This window comes from Parasteatoda tepidariorum, chromosome 10 (assembly GCF_982258835.1).
Source record: "Parasteatoda tepidariorum strain Cologne lab strain chromosome 10, Ptep-v5.0, whole genome shotgun sequence".
Lineage (NCBI taxonomy): Eukaryota > Metazoa > Arthropoda > Arachnida > Araneae > Theridiidae > Parasteatoda > Parasteatoda tepidariorum.
The window spans coordinates 2,336,034-2,363,594 of NC_141764.1; the positions used below are offsets into that span (position 1 = coordinate 2,336,034).

The following is a 27,561-nucleotide window of genomic DNA, read 5'->3' on the forward strand; positions in this document are numbered from 1 at the left end:
ATCTTTGATCATGCTCCAAGATCGTAAACAAAGGAGCAAAATTGTATTTTTAACATGCCTTTAGTTATAATTTGTGGATTACCAAGTAGTGGTAAATCTTTCTTTGCTAATAAAATCTATAAGCACTGTAGTTTATCAAAGAAGTGTATTTTAATCAGAGATGAAGATGTACCAAACGGATTTAAGAGAAATGATGTTTATGCATGTAAGGACGCGGCTATACCTAATGTTTATTTTTTTCATGTAAAAGAACAAATGTTTTTTTTTATTTTTAAGATTGTCAAGGGAAGGACAAATTTTCTGAATTCACTGAAAGTAATACTTTGTATTTCTATTGTTAAATTGTCAATTTTTAATGAATCGAGTTTGTTTTCGTAGGTTCCCAGAAAGAGAAAGAGTTAAGGAGTTTCTTGAAATCCCAAGTAGAAAGGTAATCTTAATTTCTTTCATTCATAATGCTTGTGTATCTTTGACATTTTATAAGGGTCATTCTCACTGAAAAGGTATAAATAGACTAAAAAAATTTCTTAAATTAAAGTAATTAAAAACGTGATAAAAATTACATTAATGCCTTTTTTATTTTTGTTATATGTCCTTATAATAATGGTCAAGTTTTCTATTTTATTTGTTTCTATTTTATTTGTCAAGTTTTCTATTTTATTTCTATGTCCACGGAGGAGATGTAATAGTCAACGGAGGAGAGATTTTTTGTTATAAAATATAAAATGCCAATGAAGACTAATTCATTAATTATTAAGTACAACTAATATGAGTTTAACATTAATAAGTAAATAATAAAATATTTCATTATTAGAGATAGAGCTACTTCAGATTAATCATGCTGCTATGAAAGGAAACATCCATTTTTAACCTAGGTGTACAATTTTTTAAGTAACTCTTACTGAATATTAATAAATTAAAATGTAAGGACTATTGAAATAAAAATTCAAGCTCCACATGAAAGTTGAGTGTTGAGGGTACTCTTTTAAGAACATTTTATGCAAGTTAAACATACTGTCATCCAAATAACGTTTTTGTTTTTTCTCTTTTCTTCTTGTTATTGTTTCTTTCTTCCCTGGGCACAAACGGCTTGCTCTATCAATTTCTAGAAATTTAGGTACATTTAATCACGATTTTTCTGTTAATCTTTTTTTGATACAGATTTTAAAGTTTTTTGCTCCTTTTTTTTTTTTTTTTTTTTACTTTCTTCAAACAATATAGGGTTTTCTTTTAATTTCTGTCTATCTTGTCTCATACTAAGTTTTTTCTGTTCCCTTCTCTTTTTGCATTTGAACATTTGATTGCTTTCTTTTTTTACATTTTGTTTTACCATTTTTTTCCTAAAATTTGAAGAGAAAAAAAATTTTAAACATCACAGAAATTATTTAGAAAAATTGCCAATATTTACTTCTCATATAAGAAAAAGTTAAACTTAATTGATTTTCTTTAAAAATACAAACTAATTAACACATTTGTTCCATTTTAAAAAATATCAATTAAAAGAAAATAGTTTTTTAATTATTAAAAATGTATTATGGTTATCTAACACATTGTCTCTTCCATTGACTGTGTCTTTTCCTCTGTGGACTTGTTATGTCCACGGAGGAGACAAAATCTAGTTATTGAATTTCACTGATTTTTAATTTTAAAGTTACAAAAATGGGACAGTTCTTTTTATTAAATATACTATTTTTGCAATCTAAAATTCATCTATCAAAAATAAAATAATTTTCTTTTACCTTCTTTATGATGTCCACGGAGTATACAGTGAGAACTTTGCCAAATCCCCAGTTGACCACAACAATCCAAAACTGACACCAAAGAGAGCAAAAACAACTCATAGTTAACATTAGAAAGTGGAATGGTTACCTTTCCCAGCAGCTGTCTTATAGGGATTTCACATATGCTGCCCTTTATTGCATATTTACCAACTATATTAATTGTCCATGGAGGGAGATTTCATTTTTGATGGACAAAGTTTACTAGTCATTTATTTTATTAAAATAAGTTGTTTTTTTTTAAATTTTAAATAAAAAGTTACTATAAACATTTAACTAGGTGAAACTACAAAAATCATTAAAATAACATTTAAATTGTTTAACAGCCATTAAAAATTATTTTGTGTCACAGAAGTAGGGATGTCCATGGAGGGGATTTTGAAGTTATGTTTATTAAAAAATAAGAACGAAATTTAATATACATTTAGCAGAACTGCATATGATTTGTTAGTTCTAACTTTACTTAAAATGATTACTTAAAATGATTTACTTAAAATATTTAGAAATCTGCTGTATTTCCTAATATTTATTACTAAGGGACTTTAAAAATCACCTTTTTCTGAGAATGACCCGTAAAGTTTAATATTAGAATGCTGAGCAATAGAGTAGAATTCTGTAACAGTACCTATTCGGGGGATATTTCCGTATCATGATCTGTTGCGCCAATTACATGTGCCAAGATGCCAAATTTTTAAATATCAAAATCAGCTCGGACAGGTACCACTACGGGAAAGTCCCCAAACAGTATCATTTTCATAATAACTTTAGACTGAAGAAGTAAACTTTCAATTTTAATTCTATCAGGGTGCGTAGCGTTTTTAAAAAGTGCTTATTTTCGGTTTTTAAAAGCCCTTAAAAGTGCTTTTTTCATTGGGTGTTATTAAAAAGTGCTTAATTTCCCCTTTTCCAAAATGAGATTTTTTCCTTTACCATGTTGATTTTCGCAACGAATTATGCACAAAGAAACTGTATGCACAAAAGCCCTTAAAAGTGCTTTTTTCATTGGGTGTTTCTAAAAAGTGCTTAATTTCCCCTTTTCCAAAATGAGATTTTTCCTTTACCATGTTGATTTTCGCAACGAATTATGCACAAAGAAACTGTTCACATTGTTCTATTCAACGTTTTCACAATTTATTTAACCTCGATCTATTTTGGCGTATTGTCAGCCTGTAGCGTATGAAAACGCTATTCAATTTACATGATTCAAAAATTTTGACAACTGCCAAATACAATGCCGAAAGTTTTTTTTTTTTTGCATGACGGATAAAACCCTCAATTGTCAAAAACTTTCCAATCCTACCTAAAGTGCTTAAATATATTATTTGAGTGCTTGAAAAGTGCTTAAAAGGTGCTTATTTTTTGTTGAATAATTTGGCTACGCATCCTGTCTATGTTAATCCTTACAATTTACTTGTTATAACATATATATATATATATAGTTTTGTAAGTGATATTGTATGTTTATTTGATTGTGTGTATTTTTCTATAGGCATTTATCAAAAGATAAAGTAATTATTTTGGATTCAACTAATTATATTAAAGGTAAATAAAAAAAATTTAAAACTCATTTTTTAAGTTTAATTTCTAAAAGTCACACTAAGTTCCTTTTCATGACTTTGAAGTATTTTCATTTTTAAAATTCATTTTTTATAAAGCTACATTTAAAATTATAACTGCTAAATTGTAATACTAATACAATTTTTGAAGTTTAAAACCTTGTGATTACTTTTAATTACTTAATGTTTGCTATAGCAATAATAATATTTTCACTAACTACAGTTGCTTATTATAAATTTGATCTTTTTAAAAAACCTTTTGCTTGATTTTAAACTTGCTTTTGCTATTTAGTGACAAAGACCAAAATACCTTTATATTTTAAAATAGGTAGTGTTTTTTTTATTAAAAAAAAACAACTTTTTTATGTGTATTGTCAATGCATATTTCTAACATTGTAACCAAAAGGTTAATGTGTTGATAAATTTTATAACATCTTGGTATAATATAATTTTTATTGCATTTAAATAAAAAAAAAAAGTTGTTAATTTCTGCATTGCAAGTAAATAAAGCCGTTTTGTAGTTTGTCTAAAGTAAGAATTCCCCTAGCCATTTGTCTGGTCCCTTGGTGGTGACTATCAGGGGTCTGTCTAGGTTTTTCTGAGAGGTACCTATTTTGTGAAAATTTAGACATAATTTGTGAAAATTAAAAATTATATTTTTTAAAAAATCAACACAAAAATATGGATTTATTGTTTCATATGAGACACAAAAATAAAATTTTACAAAAAAGTATTTTGTGAAACTACCATTCCCTGTGGCAGAATTTTCTTGGGATTTCTGCGACAAACCTCTCCAGCACTAATATCTTTCTGCAAGATGCTTTTAATAATAACAAGTATGCATGTTACTAATTGAATTTGAAGTAACATAAAAGTTGCGTTCACAATAAAAAATAAAAAAACCTTTTGAATAAAATAAAAATCGTATTTAATTTTTAAATGAATATGTAATGTTTTTTTTTATAAATATTATTCTAATATAATGGCGAGATTCTCCCATTTTATACGAAGAAAACACGAATTATTTCCTTTTTCGCATTTCGTAAAACATCATCTCATCAAAAAAAAATTTAAAATCTTGTAATCCATAGCAGTGGAGTGACTACTGAAAACAAGATCCACCACGAAATCACTCTGATCGGACTCTTCAAAAAGGGGGGGGGGTACTAAATGCTTGTTTCGTAAAACATCATCTCATAAAAAAAAAAAATTAAAAATCTTGTAATCCATAGCAGTGACTACTGAAAACAAGATCGACCACGAAATCACGCTGATCGGACTCTTCAAAAGGGGGGATACTAAATTTTTGTTTCGTTTCGAGATCCGGTTGTTGTAATAAATAATATCGTATTTAAAATATAGGATTTTAAAGACTGTGTGAAATAAATAACCCCCCCCCCCAAAAAAAAACAATAGAATCATTGTTTTAAAAATTAAATATTCATAAGCACGATTCGAATTCCCCATATTGTCAGAAATATATCGGGATACTTAAAAATCATGGGAAAATCAATATAAATAAACTGCCGAAAATGCAATCTAAACACTACATGGATTTGTGGTAGTATCGGCATAAAGTGAGAGCGTCAAAAAGAGATTATTTAATAGCGCAATTTGAATTTTACGTGTAGAAATAATATTGACTGAAAAATAACAGGAATTTTAAAAATCTCATGGAATTCAGTAGCATAGCACATGTAATAAAAAGCCGAAAAACGGTGAAATCGTCACAGTAAAAGTAAATAATTGATTTCAGTTTCAAATATAATTAAATTGTATAAAAAGCATCAGGATTTGTTTATTTTAAAAATATGAAAATAGAGCGTGGATTAACAAGAATATCGGCTCAAAATAAGCGTGTCAAAAGAATGATTTCTGGAGGGAAAAAAATCGTTCAACATTTCTGCAGAAAAGAAATTTCTTTCTTTATTATTCTATATTCTTCATTCTTAAATTAGAATGGAAAAATCAGGAACATTTCTTTCCTCTCTGATGTGCTAAAAAGGCATCTTTTAAATATAATTTTAGAGAAAAAAAAATTTCTGCCGAAAAGAAAAGCAAAATTCCTTACTTCCTAACAGAAAATTCTTTCTGCAAGAACTCAGCAACATTCTGCGACAATGTCGCTGTGTCGCCGCGATTCTGCCACAGGGCTACCATTTTTCCTAAAGTTGAATTTGTGAAGGTATCATTAAACGGTAGTAAATTTTTGGCTTGGACTGACCCCGGACTATGGTAACTATTTCAAGTAAGGGTGTAGGGTCATTGTTTAGGACAAGTTTTGGATCAGGTCGGTGAGAGAAAAGGAATCTTTTTCTTTGGTCTATTGTGTTAGCCCTAGAGTGAAGAGAAACTACCCTCCCTGAAGTGCGCTATTCTTGTTTCCATAGCAGCAGACAGCCTCAGACTTCATGACGGGGAATTTCTTACCATAGACAAACTATACCTTGTTTATGTGTATTTATAGCTTTATCCTTATAAGTAATTAAAAACAGCATTTTTAATGTTAGTAATGCTTTGATGATTCCTGGTAGCTGATTTTATGGAATACATCTGCAGTAATATCTTTATAAATCCAAATTTGTCTGTAACCTAAACACAATTAGATAAGAGATTATTCAGGGGTTTATCTAGGTTTTTCTGAGAGGTACCTATTTTGTGAAAATTAAAAATTATATTAAAAAAATCAACACAAAAATATGGATTTATCCCTTCTTTCGGGATGCAAAAATAAAATTTTAAGAAAAAGTAATTTGTGAAACTTCCATTTTTCCTAAAGTTGAATTTGTGAAGGTACCGCGAAACGGCAGTAAATTTGGCCTGGACAGACCCCTGTTATTATTGTAAAAATTCAGCTTAATCTAACATACATAAAGCAGAACTTGCAAATAATGTATAATAATAATCTATTTGCTTTCTTCTGTTTTGACAACTTGATATTTCACTGCATCTGCTTTCAATTTCTGTCTTCTTCTCGGTCGAGAAGTGCTTTTTGTACTTGTTAATGGCATGAGGAATTTTATAGTTTTACATACTTAGCTCAGAATTCTATCAACTTTAAGTATATAATAATCAAGTAAATCAACTTGCAAACATTAGACTCTCTCAAAACTCTAAGGAAACTTCAATTTTAAGGAAAAGCATATGGAAATAAACGTGTGCATAAATCAAAGCATTTTAAAAATAATGTTCTGTTAACGATTTTGCTATTATTTCTAAATGTTCTTTAATGCAAATGTTGTTTAAATTTAATACAGTCGAACCCCACTATAGTGAACCTGGGATATAGTGAACACTCGAATGTAGTGAACTTTTTTAGTGGTCCCGTCAGTACTACTATTTAAATAATGTTATTTTTAATGCTTATAGTGGACAGCTGAGAACTTGGAAATTCGATTATAGTGGACTCAAATTTCATTTCTTTAAATATCTTTTTCTGTCCTTCATCTTTACACTTGCAGGTGTTGGGACTGAAAATGAATGCATTCCTATACAATGTGTCATCTTTCACTTTTAACTATATTGTAATAAATGTTAAACAGAACATTTATCTTATACTCCCTGACAAGCCTCTCTTTTTTCCTTTTCCCAAAGCTTGCTCTACAACTAGTTAACATGGTCACCTGCTGAATTTTTGGAATTCTCTTATCTGTTCAAACGATATTCCTTAATTCTGGTGGCCAAGTTCTTTACAAATCACTCCTTGACAATCAAGAAGGGGAACAATTTAACTTGTTCTACAGCTGCTCTCCTCATATTCTTGCATTATCTATTAGAGACAAGGTTTTTATTTCAAAAGCAGTGAAAATGACAAATTCTTTAAAGAGAAACACATTTTTGATAGAGGCCAAAGTTAAAATTGTAAAGTGTATTGAAGATGGAACCAATCAATTGGCACTGTGTAAGGAATTTTCCTTGTCAAAATCTACAGTTTCAAACATTTGGAAAAATCTTGCTGCATATGAAAAAAATATGGTTTCGCCAAAAAAACTGCGTGGAGCTGAAAGAGAAAACGTAGAAGAAGCTTTTTTAAAATGGTTCACTGCTCAGCGGGATATAAATCTTCCTGTGACCAGACCTATGCTTCAAATTAAAGCGAATGAGTTTGCTGAGAAATTAGAGGAAAAGGATTTTGTGTGCTCCAATGGATGGCTAGATAGATTGAAAAAACTGTAGAAACCGAAAATGTAGATCAAAGAATCCTGCATTCATTGCACATTGCAGATAAGAAAATTGATGAAAATTGTATTCAATCAAAAATCACAAATTTTTTTCATAAAAAGTGAAATTAAAACTAATTTTTAGCTACAAAGTACTTTTTTCATTAATTTTTGCTTTATTATCTGTTAATTAGTTAATGATTTTTTAAAAAACTTATGCAAAATTGGAAACCCAATTTTCAATTGTTCAACTGTCTTATGCAAAAAATATTCTTCAAAAAATTTGGATATAGTGAACCATCGTTTATAGTGGACGCATTACTGAGTCTGCAGACGGTTCACTATAGCGGGGTTTGACTGTATCTATATATTTAATAAATGAAGACATGTTTTAAACTTTCTAATTGGTCATTAGGAAAATAAATGCCAATAGTGCAAACTTTTTAAGTTATATAGTTAGTGATACTGGTTTATTTGGAAGGGTTTTTCTTATCAAGCACAAGTGTTTATTGAAAGTTAGTGAAATTGTATTTTGCAGCTCGTTATGTCCGCAACATTGCGGACGTAACTAATAAAAGATTCTATTTTTAAAATTTTTTTATGTATTTTTAAATTTTCTATTAGGTTATGTATTTATAATTTTCAGGGTTTTTCAATTTGTGACACAATCACCCCTGAAAAATATTAACTGCATGAAATATAATTGGAACAATTTTTATTTTTTCAGGATATCGATATGAATTATATTGTATAAGTAAAGGATGTAAAACGACCCATTGTGTGGTAAGATTTGTTTTATATTCTCTACTCATTTTGTACCAACTCTCCTGGATTTTTCCTGGTCTACTGGTTTAATAAAAATTCTCCTGGTTTTTGTACATTTTAGAAAACATTTTGGAAGATTCCTAAAAAATCCCTATTGGAATAAAAATTTTGCACAGATTATTACTTGCTTGAATATTACGAGGGTTGTTTAAGTAAGGTAGGTTTTGTTCTGTACTTTAATAGGTGACGCAGCGAGTGCTTCCATCGAGCCCTAGCATTCCTTGAGAACAACAGTTCTATGTCTTTAAAATGTTCAAATTTAACTAACCACCATGGACGAGATACGGTCAATGATGCGTTTTTAGTCGGCAAAAAACCTGTCTGCTGGATATGTTTACTGGCAGATTTGTCATCATCATCATAGTTGGCCAGACAGCCCAATGTGGGCCAATGCCTTCCTCTGAAGATTTCTCCATAATGACGTTCGATTTATCTTTGATCTCCAGTTCCTTTCATCAACTTCAAGAAAATCAGACTCTACCGAGTCAGCCCATCTAGCGGCCTTCCCCGCTTTCTTGTTCCAGTGGGTTTAAAAAGCAGCATCTTTTTTATTGTATTGTCATCACTCATTTGAATCACTTGACCATCCAATTCATTCTATTTATTTTTATGTGTTCAATAATATAGGGTTGTTTCTACATCTTGTGCAGTTCAAAGTTAAATCTCCTTCTCCAGTTATTGTTTTCCACCAAGTATACTACGCGAAATCTTTCTCTCAAATATTGTGATACAATTTTCCTCCAGTTTTGTCATTGTCCAAGCTTCAGAAGCGTATATCAAGACCTGCGTGACAAGAGTTTTGTAGATTAAGAATTTGTTTTTCTTGAAAGAAACCTAGATTTAATAAATTTCTCAGTCAGAGTTGTAAAGTAGCAAAATTCCCTGCCATACTGACAAGGGAAATTTGCTACTCTGTGACAATGACTCTTATCCCAGCTTTAGTGGACTCTTTTGGTTGGGAAGTTTTGGATGACCCTCCCTACAGCCCAAACCTTGCACCGAGTGATTTTCATCTTTTCCGATATTTCATTTACTCTGCAATCACTACAATGATACTTGTAAACTGCTGCGACCTCTTGGTTAATAGAGGAGGCAGAAAGTTTGTATAAAGTGGGTATTGTTAATCTAGTTGTAAGGTATGATAATTATTTAAACGAACTTGGCAACTATGTTGAAAAATAGAGAAACGTATGTAAAGTCTGAAAATGAATTTGCTTCTGGAAATTTTTCTTTCATTTCGTTTTTATTTTGAAACCACCCTTACTTAAATAACAACCCTCTTAAAATATGTATTATATATAATAAAGCTAGCCTCATTTCTAAAAATCGGTATAAAAAACCGTTTTCCTCCTAAAATGTTCAGTTTATTTTTTATTCAGAACTCCCTTTTTAAATTAATTAAGAAAATTCTTTTAACTAACTTTGATGAATTAAAATGCCTATTACTATTCAAAAAGATGAATAAACATAATGCATAACATTTCAAGATCATTTAATGTGAAATCATAAGTAGAAAATATGGCAGTTTTTCTATTTTGATGACTATAAAAATTCCTTAACTTCCCTATGTGTAAAATATTTAATACATTATGCAACAATTATCATGAAAAATTTATATTATTTCATAAAATCTACTGGATTTTTTCCTATCCATGTTGGCAGCTATGTATTTTGTATGGAAGGTTCTACTATATTAAATCTTTTAAGTTTAGCTTTGTAATAAATGAAGATTTTAAACAAACAAATAATGTATAAGAAAAGTGTTTGTATGCACCTTAAAAGTGCTTAATTTTTTTTTCATCACAAAATTTAAATACTCTTAAAAGGTTTTATTTTAGGTTTACGGTGGTTAAAAGTCTTTTTTTTTTCTTTAAGGAAAAAGTGGGTGAATATGCCGAGCAAGTCTTAAAAATGGGGGCATATTTTTGAAACATGTCAAATGTTATTTCTTATTTGTATATTTTTGAAATGAATGAAGTTTTTTTTATTTTTTTTTATCTGATAATATATCAGAATTAGTTTGAAGTTTGCGGAACAGATTTTGTAATTTTAAATGAACTTTAAAATTTTCTAATATCATTATTAACACTTATCCTATTGTAATAGGATAATCAAATTATATTAGAATTTGTTTGACTTTTAATATATTTTGTAAATTCTGTCAATCTGTCTTTCAAAATTTTTAATTCATTTTAAAAATCCTTTTGAACTGTCATATATTACATTTTTATTTATAATATCTTGCAAAAAGCAATATCTGATGAGTATGTATTCAAATTAAATTTAGTTTCTAAAAATTTGTATGTTGGTACACCATAGTTTATTTTACTTTAAAGTTTTTAATAACATAAAGAATACAATTAATTGTGTTCCTATTCTGATAGTTTTTTTCTTATGGCTCTGATCCTTTGAACAAAATACTAGAAGAAATTTAAACTAAAAAAATTTATAATTTAATTGAAAAATCGATGTATTCATTTTTTTGTTTATAAGTTAATTGATAATTAATTATAATTTATCAATTATGAGTTAAAATTATGATTTAATTGATAAGTTAAAAATAGTTAATTGAAAAATATTGTCTGGTTATTTATGCTATAAACTATAATATGTATCAATACTATAATATGTTATCAATGTGTTGCTCTAGATACACTGCGATTTATTACCTGATGACTGCTGGATTTATAATAATGCTAAAATACAAGCTGAACAGTACAATAAATCCATGTAAGTATTTTAAGAATCATTAATGTCAATTCATTACTTTACTTTTTTAATCAATTACTTTTTTAAACATCCGTTCTTTTTAAAGATAGATTAAAAACAAGATGTGTGGCAATTTTAAAAAGTACTTAAAGGTGTTTATTTTCAATTTTTGTTTTTTAAAAGCCCTTAAATGTGTTTTTTTTTTCATTGTGTGTTTTTAAAAAGTCTTTAATGTTCCTTTTTTCAAAGTGAGATATTTTTTTATCGTGTCTGTGTTTGCCCCGAATTATGCAAAATATGTTGTTTACGCTATTCATTCAATCACAATAATAATATTATTAGGATCTACACACAAATAAAAAATTTTCTTCCTATTATTGAAAGTTCGTATATATATATATATATAGCATAGTAAATAAAAACAAAAAAACACGAAGAAAATTAAGAAAAACAGTAAGTTTTATTTATTGCACATAAGCTGCAAATAAATAGAACTGATAACATCAGTTCAAATTGTAGAGAAAACAAGGGAAAAATTACAGAACAATGAAAAAAGGGGAAAAAAAGAAAAATAATAATAAAAATAACAAAGAATCGGTAAAAATGGACAAAAAATTTTTAAAAATCCGGAAAATAAAAGATATAATCTTTTCATCAGCTCGCACGATCATATCCGCAAAAAAGAGTGCTTTCTAATATTGCATCAATATATCCAAAGCAAAATATATCAATACAATAGTGTGAGAAGCTCTCAAAATTTTTTACAAAAAAATTACAAGAAATAAAATAGAACACAATAAATTAAAATATCATGTAAGAACAGAAAATAAAACGTAAAGAAAAAAACAGAATAAAACATGAAATGAAATCTGTAAAGCCAGCAGTGAATTCAAATGAACTTACATGAATGGGAAATTTTTCAAGAATGATTTGAAATATTTTCGTAACGAGATTGCCAGATTGAAAAAAATGAAAACAAAAGCGTAAATTGAGTGAAAAGCGTTACTAGGGGAGTTTTGTATTAAACAGTGCGTTCTGGCTGCATTACTGAAATGTGTTTGATTTGTTAGTTACCAAGGATGGGCCCGAAAATGGATGTGGGTCATTCTCACTGAAAAGGTATAAATAAACTAAAAAAATTTCTTAAATTAAAGTAATTAAAAAAGTGATAAAAATTACATAAATGCCTTTATTTATTTTTGTTATATGTCCTTATAATAATGGTCAAGTTTTCTATTTTATTTTTTACAAGATTTAAAATATTTTAAATTCTGCCTTGTCCACGGAGGAGATGTAATAGTCAACGGAGGAGACATTTTATGTTATGAAATATAAAATGTCAATGAAGACTAATTCATTAATTATTGGGCACAACTGATATGAGTTTAACACTAATAAGTAAATAATAAAATATTCCATTATTAGAGATAGAGCTACTTCCGATTAATCATGCTGCTATGAAAGGAAATATCCATTTTTAACCTAGGTGTACAATTTCTTAAGTAACTCTTACTGAATTTTAATAAATTAAAATGTAAAGTCTATTGAAATAAAAATTCAGACTTCACATGAAAGTTGAGTGTTGAGGGTACTCTTTTGTGACCATTTTATGCAAGTTAAGCATGCTGTCATCCAAATAACGTTTTTGTTTTTTCTCTACTTGTTATTGTTTCCTTTTTCCCTGGGCACAAACGGCTTGCTCTGTCAATTTCTAGAAATTTAAGTACATTTAATCACGATTTTTCTGTTAAATCTTTTTCTGATGCAAATTTTAAAGTTTCTTGCTCTTTTTTTTATTTATTTTTTTTATTTTACTTTCTTCAAACAATATAGGGTTTTCTTTTAATTTCTGTCTAGCTTGTCCCATACTAAGTTTTTTCTATTCCCTTCTCTTTTACATTTGAACATTTTATTGCTTTCTTTTCTTAAATTTTGGTTTTGCAATTTTTTTCCTAGAATTTGAAGAGAAAAAAAATGTTAAACATCACAGAAATTATTTAGAAAAATTGCCAATATTTACTTCTCTGATAAGAAAAAGTTAAACTTAATTGATTCTCTTTAAAAATAGAAACAAATTAACGCATTTGTTCTATTTTAAAAAATATCTATTAAAAGAAAATAGTTTTTTAATTATTAAAATTGTATTATGGTTATCTAACACATTGTCTCTTACATTGACTGTGTCTTCTCCTCCGTGGACTTGTTATGTCCACGGAGGAGACAAAAACTAGTTCCTGAATTTTTCTGATTTTTAATTTTAAAGTTACAAAAATGGGGCAGTTCTTTTTGTTAAATATACTATTTTTGCAATCTAAAATTCATCTATCAAAAATAAAATAATTTTCTCTTACCTTCTTTATGATGTCCTCGGAGTATACGGTGAGAACTTTGCCAAACCCCAGTTGAACACAACAATCCAAAACTGACACCAAAGAGAACAAAAACAACTGATATTTAACATTAGAAAATGGAATGATTCAGCAGCTGTCTTATAGGGATTTCGCATATGCTGCCCTTTATTGCATATTTACAGAACTATATTAATTGTCCACGGAGGGAGACATTTTTGATGGACCAAGTTTACTAGTTATTTATTTTATAAAAATAAATTTTTTTAAAAAAAATATTAAATAAAAAGTTACTATAAACATTTAACTAGGTAAAACTACAAAAATCATTAAAATAACATTTAAATTGTTTAACACGCATTAAAAATTATTTTGTGCCACAGACGTAGGGACGCCCACGGAGGGGATTTTGAAGTCATGTTTATTAAAAAATAAGAATGAAATATTAAATACATTTAGCAGAAATGCATATGATTTGTTAGTTAAGAACTTCACGAAAAATTATAAAGAAGAATATTAAGAAATCTGTATTTCCTAATATTTATTACTCAGGGACTTAAAAAATCACCTTTTTGTGAGAATGACCCATGTGCGCAAGGTAATATTATACTGGATAACTTAAAGAAGTTGACAATAAATAATTTTTGAAAATAAATATTTATTTAAGAAAAAAAATATATAAAATAGAAGAGTGAAAGAAACATGAATTGCCTGTTTCCCACATAATTTTAGCCATGGATTTGGCCGAAATGTATTTGCACATGGAAAAAATTATATAAATTAGCAAAGAAATTTTTTAGTAAACATATCTACAATAATATACGATTAACTCAATGATTTTATGTAGAATTTTATTACTTTAGTTGGGTATCCCTTGTTTTTTATCAAATTTTGAAAGAATTTATCTATTTGTTTTTTGGATAAATAAATATTACTACATATTCTTTTAATTCTATTCATTTCATTAAGGGTGGTATTTAAATAGATGTTCCTAGAAATATTAGAATTCCAAGTAATTAGTTTATTTATATTAAAATTAAGATCATTTCTTTTGTCGTATAAATCAACAAAGCAGATATTTTCGTCTTTTATAATACCCAAATCCAAAAAATTGAAATTAATATACTTAAATTTGGCAATCCGGTGAGCAGTAGAAACAGGCAAAAAAGGATTTTAAAAAGAGCAAATTAATTTTATTCACTTTCAATAGTAGGAAGAAAATTTTTTTATTAGTGCGCATATCCTAATTATATTTGAGGAGATTTCCGTATCTTGATCTGTGGCAAAATAATCGCCAAATATTGGCAACTTCCGGGCAGCGGCCCGCAAGATACTTTTTGAAATTTGATAAAATAATACTTTTTTTAAATTTGCAAGATTAAGATGGCACCTCAGGAAATGGAAATATCCCCTTATATTTTTTTTTAAAACAAAGAGTGTTAGAGTAATTTTTGAGCGCTTGAAAAGTGCTTCAGAGGTTTCCAGATTTTTCCGGATTTCCAAATTTTTCCCTAATTACGCTCTGGAAGTTCCCGGAAATCTTAGGTCCAGAAGTTTCAAGAAATCATCAATCGTATTTATGTATAAAAATTCTTGTATATTTCATTTAAACATATTAAAACTAGGCCATGGCACAGAATAGATCAAGGTGGCAAAAACGTTTTGGGACTAAATACAGTCTTCAAACTGATAAGAAAATTAAAGAAATTTTCAATGAGAGCATTTAAGATGTCATTTCAACTTGATGGGTATCATAACCTGGGTGGTCCAGATGAAAAGATCAAAAGATGCCGATGTCCGAATTATTTCAGGAGAGCAGTACCATTTTCTCTCCTTTCTTTACAAAGATAAGGCAAGGTGACAAGAGAATGATTGATTCTTCAGTGGTGAAATAGCTTAGCAATATTTTTAGTTATGGATAAGGCAAAAAATTTTATTTTCATTTACATGCTTTAAAAATGGTGAAAAGTTGCATTTTTTTATCTTGCAATTTAAAGCAAAAATAGTGTTTTTTTTTTTTTATTTAGGAAAAGTAGTGTCTGGTTTGAAGAGATAGAAAATAATGTTTCAGGACCAAAAGGACTGTCCGAGTCCGGTTACGGGAGTGTCCGCTTTGCGGAGAATGTACAAAATGATTTATTCATAGAAGATTCCAGGGGAATTAAAAATATGTCCGTATTGAGACAGGAGGTTTCACTGTATATATATTTATAATATTTATATATATTAATATTTTATATGTATATATATATTATTATTATTTATCAAATATATATATATTTGATACAAAAATTTATTGTGGAAAATGGAAGAGTTTTTTTAAAAAAAAGTATCAGTATTTTTAGTTTAAATAAAAGCAAGTCAAATAATTAAAAGTATTTAATTTTCTTTAACCCCTTAACGATCGGTTAATTGTCAAGAAAACAATCATAAAAGTGCCTATTTTTTTGGCTTTTGTATTTGTATTACGTATTTGATTAGTGCTGCAACTAGTTTAAAATAAGCTAACTATCTACAATTACCTTAAAAATATCCTGGTACTGCCATCAGGTGTGTAAAATGAGAAATAAAATGCTTTCCGGTCAAAAGAAATGAATTAGTTTTATTCTTATTGGCGCGTTACTACTGAACTACTGAACACTCCAGACCGTCAATATCAGGGGAGCGAGAAATAGCGGGCGAAATCTTTAGCACTTAGAATACTAGATAAAAATTTTCATATTTTCTGCTAACATGACTAATTATGCGCATGGCCCTTTGTTAATCTACCTACCGTGCAAGTGGCCTTTCGCTAAAAAAAGGTTGTACATCCCTACCTTAAAGTGTTTGTTATTTTAAATTTTGCTAATAAGATTTCTTAATTGTTTTTATAAAATATTATAATTTTATGCTTATAGTTTTTTCTGCTAACTGACTAAATTTAATTCTTCAAATTCACCATTTTTTTTCCCTGTAAATTAGCAAGTGCACATCAAGATTTATGAAGATATAGTTTACAAAGTACACTTAATGATTTATTCATCAGGTTTAGGATTTCTTCCACTTGACAAAATGGAAGAAACTAAAATCTACCAAAATAATTGTTTAGTGATATAATACTTAGAATTTAAAAAAACATTTTGTGCTAGGTATTTTTGTATTTCTTAATGCATATAAATAACCATTCTCATGTTATTCACTTCATTTTTCACAGAATATTAAAATTTATATAAAAACATTATAATTTATTTTTAAATGGGATTTATATTATCTGAATGCACTTTAATTTCTAAATGGTTTGCTTTTGATGTTTTGCATATTCTATTATAAAAAATAATTAATAATTACTCATAGGTAGAATAATTTTTATTTCAAAGTTTAGTTCTGATTACTGTTACAAATATGCGGTGAATTATGAATATTCATATTACTAAAAACATTAATGTTTTTCTGAACTGGAATGAATTTTATTATTTTAATTAATATACGTATATAAACAGTCGGATCTCTATTTAAAAGAAGTTGCTAAATCCTGATAAAACCTTCCTTATATGGAAAATTCGCTAAATAGAAAATCACCATCTGAAATACTTAAACAACACAAAGCAGATCTTAAATTCATAAGCACGATATACACATAGTTAAAATAGCAATTGTTACACACCGTTCTTGTAAACCAGTAACTACTATGGAATTGTTTTAAATGATTTTAACTATTTTATCATATGAAGGTTTGGTGATTTCTTCATCATTTCTGCCCTTTTTTTCATCTTCCTCACAATTTATTGCTGTATTGTTTTTATTTTTTACACTGCCCAAAATATCTGACTCGGTTAATGTTTCTGTGGTTGCAGCTTCATAATTAATAAAGAGAAAATCATTAATCAGTACTACATCACCCTTAATTTCGTGGTTCTCTCTTAGCTGTACTCACATTTTTTTGATCTATTTAGTTTCTATTTATAAATACCATTAGCTATTATCTAAGAGTTGTTTTGAGTATTTTTTACCTAATAGTATTTGATTATGAAGATTAATTAGTATGCTATTTGAATTTGTAATTATAACATAAGATTTAAGGTTGTGATTTGTTAATTTTGTTGGATTTACAATTTTTTTTAATGATTTGTAACAGTTTTTTACCCAATCATAAATAAAATTTAAAGCTGCATTACTCAAATCTACGAAAAAAGAGGAAAGAAATTTTTTTGGGCCTAAAAAGAAACATGTAGGTTGCATTGCTTTTGAGCAACAGTTTAAATGAAAGTTATTCAGGGTTTTATATATATATATATATATATATATATATATATATATATATATATATATATATATATATATACAGTGAAACCTCCTGTTATGGACACTCCTGCAAAACGGACGCCTCTCAATACGACCATATTTTTAATTCCCCGGGAATCTTCTATGAATAAACCATTACGTACATTCTCTGCAAAGCGGACACTCCCGTAACCGGACGCGGACAGTCATTTTGGTCCTGAAACGTTGTTTTTTATCTCTACAACCCGGACACTACTTTTTCTAAATAAATTGCAAGCTAAAAAAATGCAACTTTTCACCATTTTTAAAGCATATAAATAAAACTTTTTGCCTTATCCATAACTAAAAATATTGTTAAGCTATTTCACCACCGAAAAATCAATCTTTCCCCTGTCACCTTGCTTTATCTTTGCAAAGAAAGGAGAAAAAATGGTACTGCACTCCTGAAATAATTGTGACATCGGCATCTTTAGATCTTTTCATCTGGACCACACAGGCTATGAGACCCCTCAAGTTGAAATGACTTCTCTCAATGCTTCTTCCCCATTGAAAATTTCTTTAATTTTCTTATCAATTTGTAGACTATATTTAACACAACTGGGGTAAAAAAAGGAAAACAGAAGTATAATCTTTGAGGGGTTTATATAAATGAAACATTTATTCAGACACTTGATAGCTGACCAATTGTGAATAATCATCTCCATAGCTCCTCATGACTTACAGGTATGCATTACTTTTTTTTCTGTGAATCATGGGAGGTTTATTTTCCAAGAAGGTATTAACCATGTTCCCTATCAAATGATAAGTAGGTGTAAGGGGATCTGAACCTAATAATTGAAGCGGACTGAGGAGAGTGCGCTCCTATCATATGTCTAACTTGAGTATCTGTGCTAATAGGAAAATTATATTTATTTATCTGTAGCTACATCCAGAATTATGTATTTATATCAAACTTCTTTATATATTCTTTTTTATCTTTCTTACTGTTTAAATAAATATTCTTGTAGATATTTACAGTATTCTTGTAGATATTATTTAATTATTTCTACATCTTTGAGAACATTCAAAAAACAATTTACGGTGTTAAATTTCGTTATTAGGGTACCCTTCTCATAAACGGACAAATTTTTTGGTCCCATGATTGTCCGCTTAACGGAGGTTTCACTATATATATATTTTATTTATTTTTTTACAGATTGTACTTCCTATTGTTAACACATGTGTTGCAGAAATATTTCTTCCTTTTTTTTAATCTATTTTAACTTTGTGGTTTTATTAGTTCTTATGTTGATTATTTTGCTTACTTTGGTAGATTTGATGCTCTTGTCCAAAGATTTGAGGTTCCTGAAGATAAAAATCGGTGGGATTCCCCTTTGTTTACAATTCACAAAGATGAAGATATACCCTTAACAGAAATTGAAGCTGCACTCTTTTCTAGAAAAGCTCCACCGCCAAATCAATCTACACAAAATGTGAGTTTTTTTAAAAGAAAAATTCATTGAAATAACTTTTAGAACCTGGAGAAATTAACAAGATATCAATGTAATAACTACAGGGTTGCCACACAAATCTGGAAAGAAAAAAATTTCCTGTCTTTTCCTTGTACATATTATCCGCAATATATTAAGAAGAAACACAACAATGACTGTGTTCTTGTATAAACTATATTGGGTTATGGTTAACTATATTTATTAGTTTTAATTGCTGGAAAAACAGCTGAACATACTTAAATAATGCTATAGTAAATGAAATAGTTTAGTATAGCTGAAATATCATCCTTAAATATCTCGTAGATTATGCTTTGAGTGGTTACCATTTTTAGAAAGACTAAAGAAATTTACGAAACAAAGTTCCCTGTATTTACCCAAGAATTAAAATTTCCCTGTTATGTTAGGTGATTTTTAAATTCCTTAAATATTCCAGGTTTTCCCTGTGGCATGGCTACCCTGAACTAATTGCACTGGAAAGTTTATATATATATTGGCATCACCTTTAATTTTTGCTCCAATCCACCTTTCCTAGCTGTTCAATCCTGTTCTTCAACCTTTCATTTAAGACTCTTTTCAAACAAACATTTTTTCTGCCCCACAGTAGACTGATCGCGAAGATACGAAAGTACTTCACTTCGCGTGCAGGTTATCAGGTTTCAGAAGCAGGGAAGCCATTCCCTCTGCATAAGATTAAAATTGCGATAGCATATCTTCGGATCACCCTCAGAGATTTTTCCCAGACCATTGCCTATAGCCCATTGTGCAGCTCTAGTGCAACGTAAAGTACCTACTTATATTTTAATTTAGTATTTATTATTTAATTTCACAATGACAAAAAGTTTCTCGAGTAAAATAAGTAGAGTATTTCTGGAAATTGTGAAAAATATGACCAAGATTTTTAATGATTCATCCTCAGGGATGTTTTCCACACCAATGTGCAGTTCTAGTGCAACGTAAATAAAGCAGAGATGTTTGTGCTGGTAAAAAATCCGGATTTTTTGCTTACCGCGATCCGGAAGTTTGCGGAAATCCAAGGTCTAGAAGTTTCAAGAAATCCTCGATCCCTTTTATGTTTAAAAGTTCTTGTATATTTTATTTAGAAATATTAGAACTAGAATTTATGCTTGGCATCTCTTTCATTTGTAAATAGAAGAATAGTAATCTTTTAGAGTACTAAATGTAATCTAATAGAATAATAAATTAGAATAGTAAATAGTAATCTTTTAGAATAATAAATGTGATTAGACGTAAAAGTAAACCTTTAATAATTATATATTTAAATTATGCTGCATATAATTTATTTAGAATTTCATGTTTTTAAAATATCAATGATATTCAATGATATATATTAAAATATCAATTTTAAAATATCATGTTTTTAAAATATCAATATATGATGACATCAATTTTTTGAAATGCGTTATTAATGATTTTACTCGAGAATTTTTCTGGACTTTTGAGTTGGGCTCACAATCACCCCAGATAAAGTACCTACCTATCAAACATTTTTTTTATGTATTTTTTTTAAACATTTTAATAGAATGCTCTATTTTTTTATTATGATATGTTATCATTTTTTTTTTTGCTACAAAATATTCTGCCATCCAAAATTACATTCATTCTGAGAACCTATTTGATTTTATATTTTGGCATAGGTTTTGACATCAAGGTTTTGACGTTAAACTTTACTAATACACTAAAATATAAATTAATTACCATATTTATATTTTAATTCAATAGATAACTTTAAATGAAATTTCAATTAAATATGAGAGCTACATTTAATTTACAAAAGAGTCTTAAAATATTAGCCTAAATTACTTTGATTAGCAGTTGTTTAAAAATGTAGAAACTTTCAATATTACCTACCTGCGAGTGTCAAAGAAGGGAATTATTCTTTAGGAAGAGTGTTGTTCGGTTATCAAATCAATATATTTTGAATGAAAAATGTAAAAATAATTTTCAGTATTCTTTGCTGTTTACAGTATTTAAGAATACAATATCTTTGAATTATGCTTAACCCATTTTCAGCCCACGGCGCATTTACCCACCATTGGCTGAATAATAATTTTTATATAAATATTTTAATAAATATTTTTATTAACACTTAAAAATTTTAATAAATATTTTTTGTATCATATTTTTTATACTTAAACATTTTAATAAATATTTATTTTATTAACACTGTGACAAATATTTTTCACTCATTTTATTTTTCTGCTATGGTCAAGGGTTCTAAAGACATCTCTAAAATATTAGCCATTCGATTGGAGTAGACACTTTCTGTTGAGAAATTTTTAAACTACTCTAGCTTATTAACTTAAAATGGCTTATCGACACATTAAATTTTTGGAAAATGTATAATTATTCCTTATGAGATTTATCATATGTTTTTATGATGGATTAAAGTTGCAAGTCTGAATATAAAAATAAAAATAATTAATAAGAAAACAAGGGTTCAAATAAATGGCTTTTTCATCTATTTAGTAAAATTGGCGCCTTTATGTAGCACTTTATTTCTTTAATTAAATATAATTTTTCATACAAGAAATTTTTTTTTGTGTCCTAATGGATGATGTAATTCAATTAAAATGACGCTACATTTTAAACAATTTCTATTCTTGGTGTAAAAAGGGTTAGGTTTTATCTACACTGTTACGAAAAATTTTTTCATGTTCTAAATTACAAAAAAATTGATGTTTTTCACAATTTTCTCTGCACTATTTATCAGAAACTAGTTTTTTTATCACAATTATGTGAAGTTTTTGAATTTTATTGATTTTATTTTGATGAATTAGGAACTTTAAATTGTAGAGAGAAAAAAATTTATTACTGCACAGATCCTAGTTATAATTTATTTTTTTTTTTTTTTTGGAAAGTGATTAAAAATATTTTTGAGTACTTAAAGGTGCTTATTTTTTTGTTGAAAAATCTGGCTACACACCTAGTGAGATTTCATGACCTTCTATATTAGATAGTGTACTTTCAGTAAGAATATTTCAGAAGTCATTAATATTCCATCATTTTGTTCTATAACAATATCTAGTAGATATTTATGCCCTTAGTGATTATATTTACTATTAAATTGTGTATAATAAGTGATTTTCTTTTCTTTTTAAAGCAACCTCTGTCCTCCACTAATTTCCTTTATGATTTGGACAAAATAACTCAAGACATTGTGAAGGAAATTTTAAATTCTCAAAGAATGTGTGAACCTGGTGATCCAATAGCTGTTCCAAGGGCTGATCAAACAGTTGAGTATCATTAGAATATTTGCTATTGAAATAATATAAATTTCATGATAATTGTTGCGTAACCCCTTCTTTCTCTCTCCCGTGAAAATGACAGGTTTCGCCTACTATTTCTCGCTCCCGTGATATTTCTGGGCTGGGGTGTTCAGTAGTAACGCACCAATAAGAATAAAACTAATTCATTTCTTTAGCCCGGAAAACATTTTGTTTCTCATTTTACACACCAGGTGGCAGTACCAGGATATTTTTAAGGTAATTGCAGATAGAAGAGATGAAAACAATAAGAGATGTAGGAAGGAAACTTGGTACTACTGTCCAGATTGTGGTGTTGGCCTCTGTATCTCGTGCTTTGAAATTTATCACACCAAAAAAAATTACTCATCTTTATTTACATTATACATAAGTTTAATGAAATTCTTTTTTAATGTTTAAAACACATATTTTTAAAATTTTCCTTGCCTGCTGGAAAACCAACATTAAGTCATAGTCATAGCTTTTTTCAAAAAATTTAATGTTTTTAAATTTCAAGCTGAACACAAGTAAAAAATTAAAAATGAATATATATATTATTCATACACATATTTTTATATAATTTTCAGGGATAAAAAAATAGGCACTTTTATTACCATTTTCTTGAAAATTAACTGATGTTAAGGGGATAATGTACTACAGTACAGAACCCGTTATCCGGAAATCAGAAAACCGGAAAACCAAAAAACCGGAACGAAATTCGATAAATTTTACCGCCATTTTTTTAAAAAAAAAAATTTTTCCTCATAGTATTTTAGGACTTTTCTTTCTTTTTTGAAAGATGTTTACCTTACCATCATTTTGGAAATAATCATTAGTGTATTACTCCATCGTTTTTTCTTCTTTTTAAGATTATTTCCACAAAAAAAATTTTTTTTAGTTGGGTTTAACAATAAAAAAAAACGGCTTTTTGTAGCGACTCAGAAAACCGGAAAAATCAGTTATCCGGAATAGCGATGGTCCCAATCGTTCCGGATAATCGGTTCCCTACTGTATATATTTTACACACACAGGGAATTTTAAGATATTTTTTTTTATAATCGTCAAAATAGGAAGACTGCATTATTTTCCAGTTACATAACTGCCAACTATTGGATTTTACCAGTTTCCTATGGCCTACTGGTTTCATTAAAATTCTCCTGGTTTTTATACATTTTGGAAAATTCCATAAAATAAAGTTAGTTTCCTAAAAAAATCCCTGTTAAAATGGAATTTTTGTACAGACTTTCGCTTGCTTGCTTGAATACTTAAAAAGTATTACTAATTCACAATGAAGTAAACCTCATTTATAGAAATCACTTCAGAACTTCTTTTTGTTCTAAAGTGTTCAGTTTTTTTTTATTTATTCAGAACTCTCTTTTTGAATTAAATATAAAAAAATCTTTGAATTAAAAGGCCTTTTACTGTTCTAAACGAGGAGTTAACATAATATGTAACATTTTAAAGTCAATCATAACTGGAAAATATTTTAGTTTTTCTATTTTGATGACTCTAAAAATCTCTAAAATTCCCTTTGTGTAAAATATGTCGTACATTATGCAACAATTATCATGAAATTTATATTATTTCGTGAAATCTACTGGATTTTTTTCCTATTCATGTTGGTAGCTATGATTGACATTAAACATACTTAAAATCTTATGTATTGTGTTTACTCTTAATTTCGAATATTAAAAGGTATTTAATTCATACAAGATAGTTAAAAGACTTTTTTAATTAATTTAAAAAGAAAGTTCAGAATGAAAATAAACTAAAAATTTTAGAAAATAAAAAGTTTTGAACTGATTTCTATAAACGAGGTTCGCTTCATTATGTATTAGTAATACTTATTTAAAAATTCAAGCAATAATCTGTACCAAAACTCTATTTCAATAGGAATTTTTTAGGGAATTTTCTAAAATTTACGAAAACTAGGAGAATTTTAACTAAACCAGTAGACCAGGAAAAACTGTCAAAATCCAGTAGAATTGGCAGCTATGAAATTGTATTACTCTGTGAGCACCTGTGAACAAATTAACAAAAATATCGCACATTGAGTACTTATATATAAATGTGTTGAAGTAGTAGCTAAAACAAGAAACTTTTATTTTGATAAATTTGCTATCACTTTAGTTTTTTTAAGGTTGGTAGAGGGTCTGTTTTATACTCATGCTTTTAGCTTTTCTATTATAATTAATTAAATTAATTTTCTAATATTATTAATTAAAGGTACTAAGTTTCTTAAATAGCCAAAATTATCTGGACACACCCGGTTGTTATGGTGGTTAAAGCATATTGTTGATTGTTGTGGTTTGGCCGTTTAGTGTAAATATTGATAACCCAGAATTGCTCATGTGAATGTTGCTATGTCCTACTTGTTTGTCTCAGAGCCTGACTAAGGCAGATGCATACGGGGCAGTTGCCCCTACATCAGAGGGGGCCCCCAAATCGAATAGAAAGTTAATTTTATGTTTCCTTCCTTAAAACAAAGTATCAGTTCAGTGAAAACTCTGTCAGTTTTATGTTTGCTTCTCCATTAATACATTTTTCGTAAATCCATGGCTTTCTAGGGGTCGAATTCAGCTAAACTTTTGCAATTAAGATAGACACATTTGGCCCAACAAAATCCTGTATTTTTACATATCGCAAAATGCGATATGTTTTAAAAAATACAGGCTTCTGATTGGCTTAAGTGAGACATCATAAGTTCGCAAGCTGAGTTCTGCCCTAATGTCAGCAAGCATATGGATTTTTCGCAGCTAGATGACAAAGACAACAATCGAACAAGATAACAATTCGGCACGATGGACATAGAATTGTCAGAAAATCAATGAAATAGACAGAACGATATTTCGTCTGACCTAAAGGGGGGAGGGACACTTTATAGCTATTTTAGGTTCTAGTCTATTTTCTTGTTATCTATGTATAATGAGGTGAACAATTTAAATACCTCCATAAAGTTTGGTTTTTCATGACTAAAGTAGGGAAGCAGGGGGGGGGGCAAAGAAGTTGTGCCCTGGGTCCTGGTTTTTCTGTTGATTTCTTTTGATTTGCAATATTTTTATTTCTAAAAAACTCATTTTAGAATTGTATAAGATATCTACCACTCCCTGCCTAAGGGTTAACTTATACAATGTTTTTTTTTTTTTGTTTTTTTTTTACAAATATTTTGCACCTTTGCCTATCTAATGAAATGTGGATATTATAAAAATTCAACTAAATGAGTCAAAAAATTATTTTCTGTCTACTTTTGAAACACATTACTCATTAAAATCAAAAGAAATTCCTCTTGAATGACTTGTTGCATTTCCTAGACATTATTCTATTTTATCCAAACAGATACTGTAACACTAAACAAATACTAATTGTCCCACTACTTTAATACTAAAATCGAGCTGTTTAACAATAATTTAATCATAAATATTTATTTAGACGTAAAGGAAAAACTAGTGAAATATTAAAATGTGTGGTGTATATATACATATGTATAAAATATAGATATTCTTTTGTGGGTATAGTAGTTATCGACAATAATTTCACGCTTTCGTGTTGCCGCTAGCGGTCGAGTGTATGCTGGCCGCCATTGCGTGTGGTCAAGACTGAGTAGCAACAGCGAGAAGAGGTGGATAATGTCTCAGTCGCAAAGCAGGGTTCGTTGATTTAAATCAGCTTGATTTAAATCAACTAATTTATATATATATATATATATATATATATATATATATATATATATATATATATATATATATATATTATATTGATTTTAAAAGTTAAAAAACAGTGCTTTAAATTATTGATACTTTTATTATTTTCTTTTCTTAGTTTTAAAATTTATTTTAAATAAATTGCTGCATTAATTAATTTTAGTTAACGAAATTACTTTCTTTCTTGGTGTGTGTTAAACACATTTGAAATTACATGTTTAAAAATCTTTTGATTCTTAACATTGAAAATACAAATTAAAGTAAATATATAATGCTGTCTTAATATAGACTTGCATAGCTGTAGAAAGTAAATAAACATATTTTTTTTCAAAAAGAAAAAAAGCAAATGTTAATTAAAATTCTTCCTTTTGATTAAAAAAACATGAAATTCAAATCTACATTATAGTTTATTGATGGAAATTTCTATATTTCTAAAGCTTGAGGTTATATTAAAAAGAAATTACCTTAATATGCCAAAAATAGAAAGGGAAAAAAAGCTGAGTTCAGATATTTTTTTCCTGATGTAGTGTCATTCTTCCCTTTCAAAGTCTATTTGAAGCAGTAGGATTATTAACTGGTATTTTTTTTCTCATAATATGTTTACGGTATGTTTGAAATTATCAGACTTTCTTTTGTGAAAAAAAATTCCAATGAGTACCTAGATTTTTTTAAAATGTTTTTTAACTTAACTTATGTATTTTGATATGGGATTAAAAATGAATATTTTAATATAAAAATATATAGATTGAATATTTATTTTTTGATGAATGACAACATTTATTAACACAATCTGTTGCATTTATTTTCCATTTTATAAATCATGAGGAAAAAAAAGACATCACAATTTTACATTAAAATTATGGTGTGCTAATTGAAACTTTGTGTTACTAGTTAAAGTAGTATTCTTTAAATTATCTATTTTATCTTGTCTTTTAATTTCAATCATGCCTTTGTATCAAAATGGTCACTATGCATTATAATGAAAAATTATTTTAGTAAGTTAGAGCTTCTAAAATATTGTTATAATATAGTTTTAATATTAATTTAATTTTGATTAAACATTTATAAGGTTTTTTTAATCATAAATTAAAGCTCTTATAGTGTTTTTGAATAGAAATCAAAAAAATCTGATTTAAATCAAAAAAATCCAATTTAAATCAAAAAAATCCAATTTTTTTTTATTTTTTTAAGAAAATCAAAAAAATCACGAACCCTGTCGCAAAGTAGCAAGTCAATTGTTCGAATTGTATTTTTGTAGTGGTAGATGCTCTATATCTTTTTACTTTTATAAATGTTTATATAACTGTGTTTATTTTCTAAATAGGTTCATTTGACGAAGACTGCTACAGCTGGTGATTTGACTAGAATTCGAAGACAGTTCATTTCTTATACAAAAAGCCATACTGTTTCTGATAGTAATAAAATTCCAAATATGTTTGTGCATTATATAAATAAAAGTTTTTAACATTTA

At 28.1% G+C, this 27,561-nt stretch overlaps 1 protein-coding gene across 1 annotated transcript; it reads left to right on the forward strand.

The window, feature by feature from the left end:
• The first annotated feature begins 5 nt into the window (after positions 1 to 5).
• Positions 6 to 27,561, forward strand: LOC107436228 (protein KTI12 homolog). Its single transcript, XM_016047856.3, has 8 exons — positions 6 to 205; positions 379 to 430; positions 3,268 to 3,320; positions 8,222 to 8,277; positions 10,970 to 11,049; positions 18,949 to 19,108; positions 22,248 to 22,379; positions 27,415 to 27,561. Exons 1-8 carry the CDS (start codon positions 55 to 57, stop codon positions 27,553 to 27,555), a joined length of 825 nt encoding a protein of 274 aa, XP_015903342.1. The 5' UTR covers positions 6 to 54; the 3' UTR covers positions 27,556 to 27,561.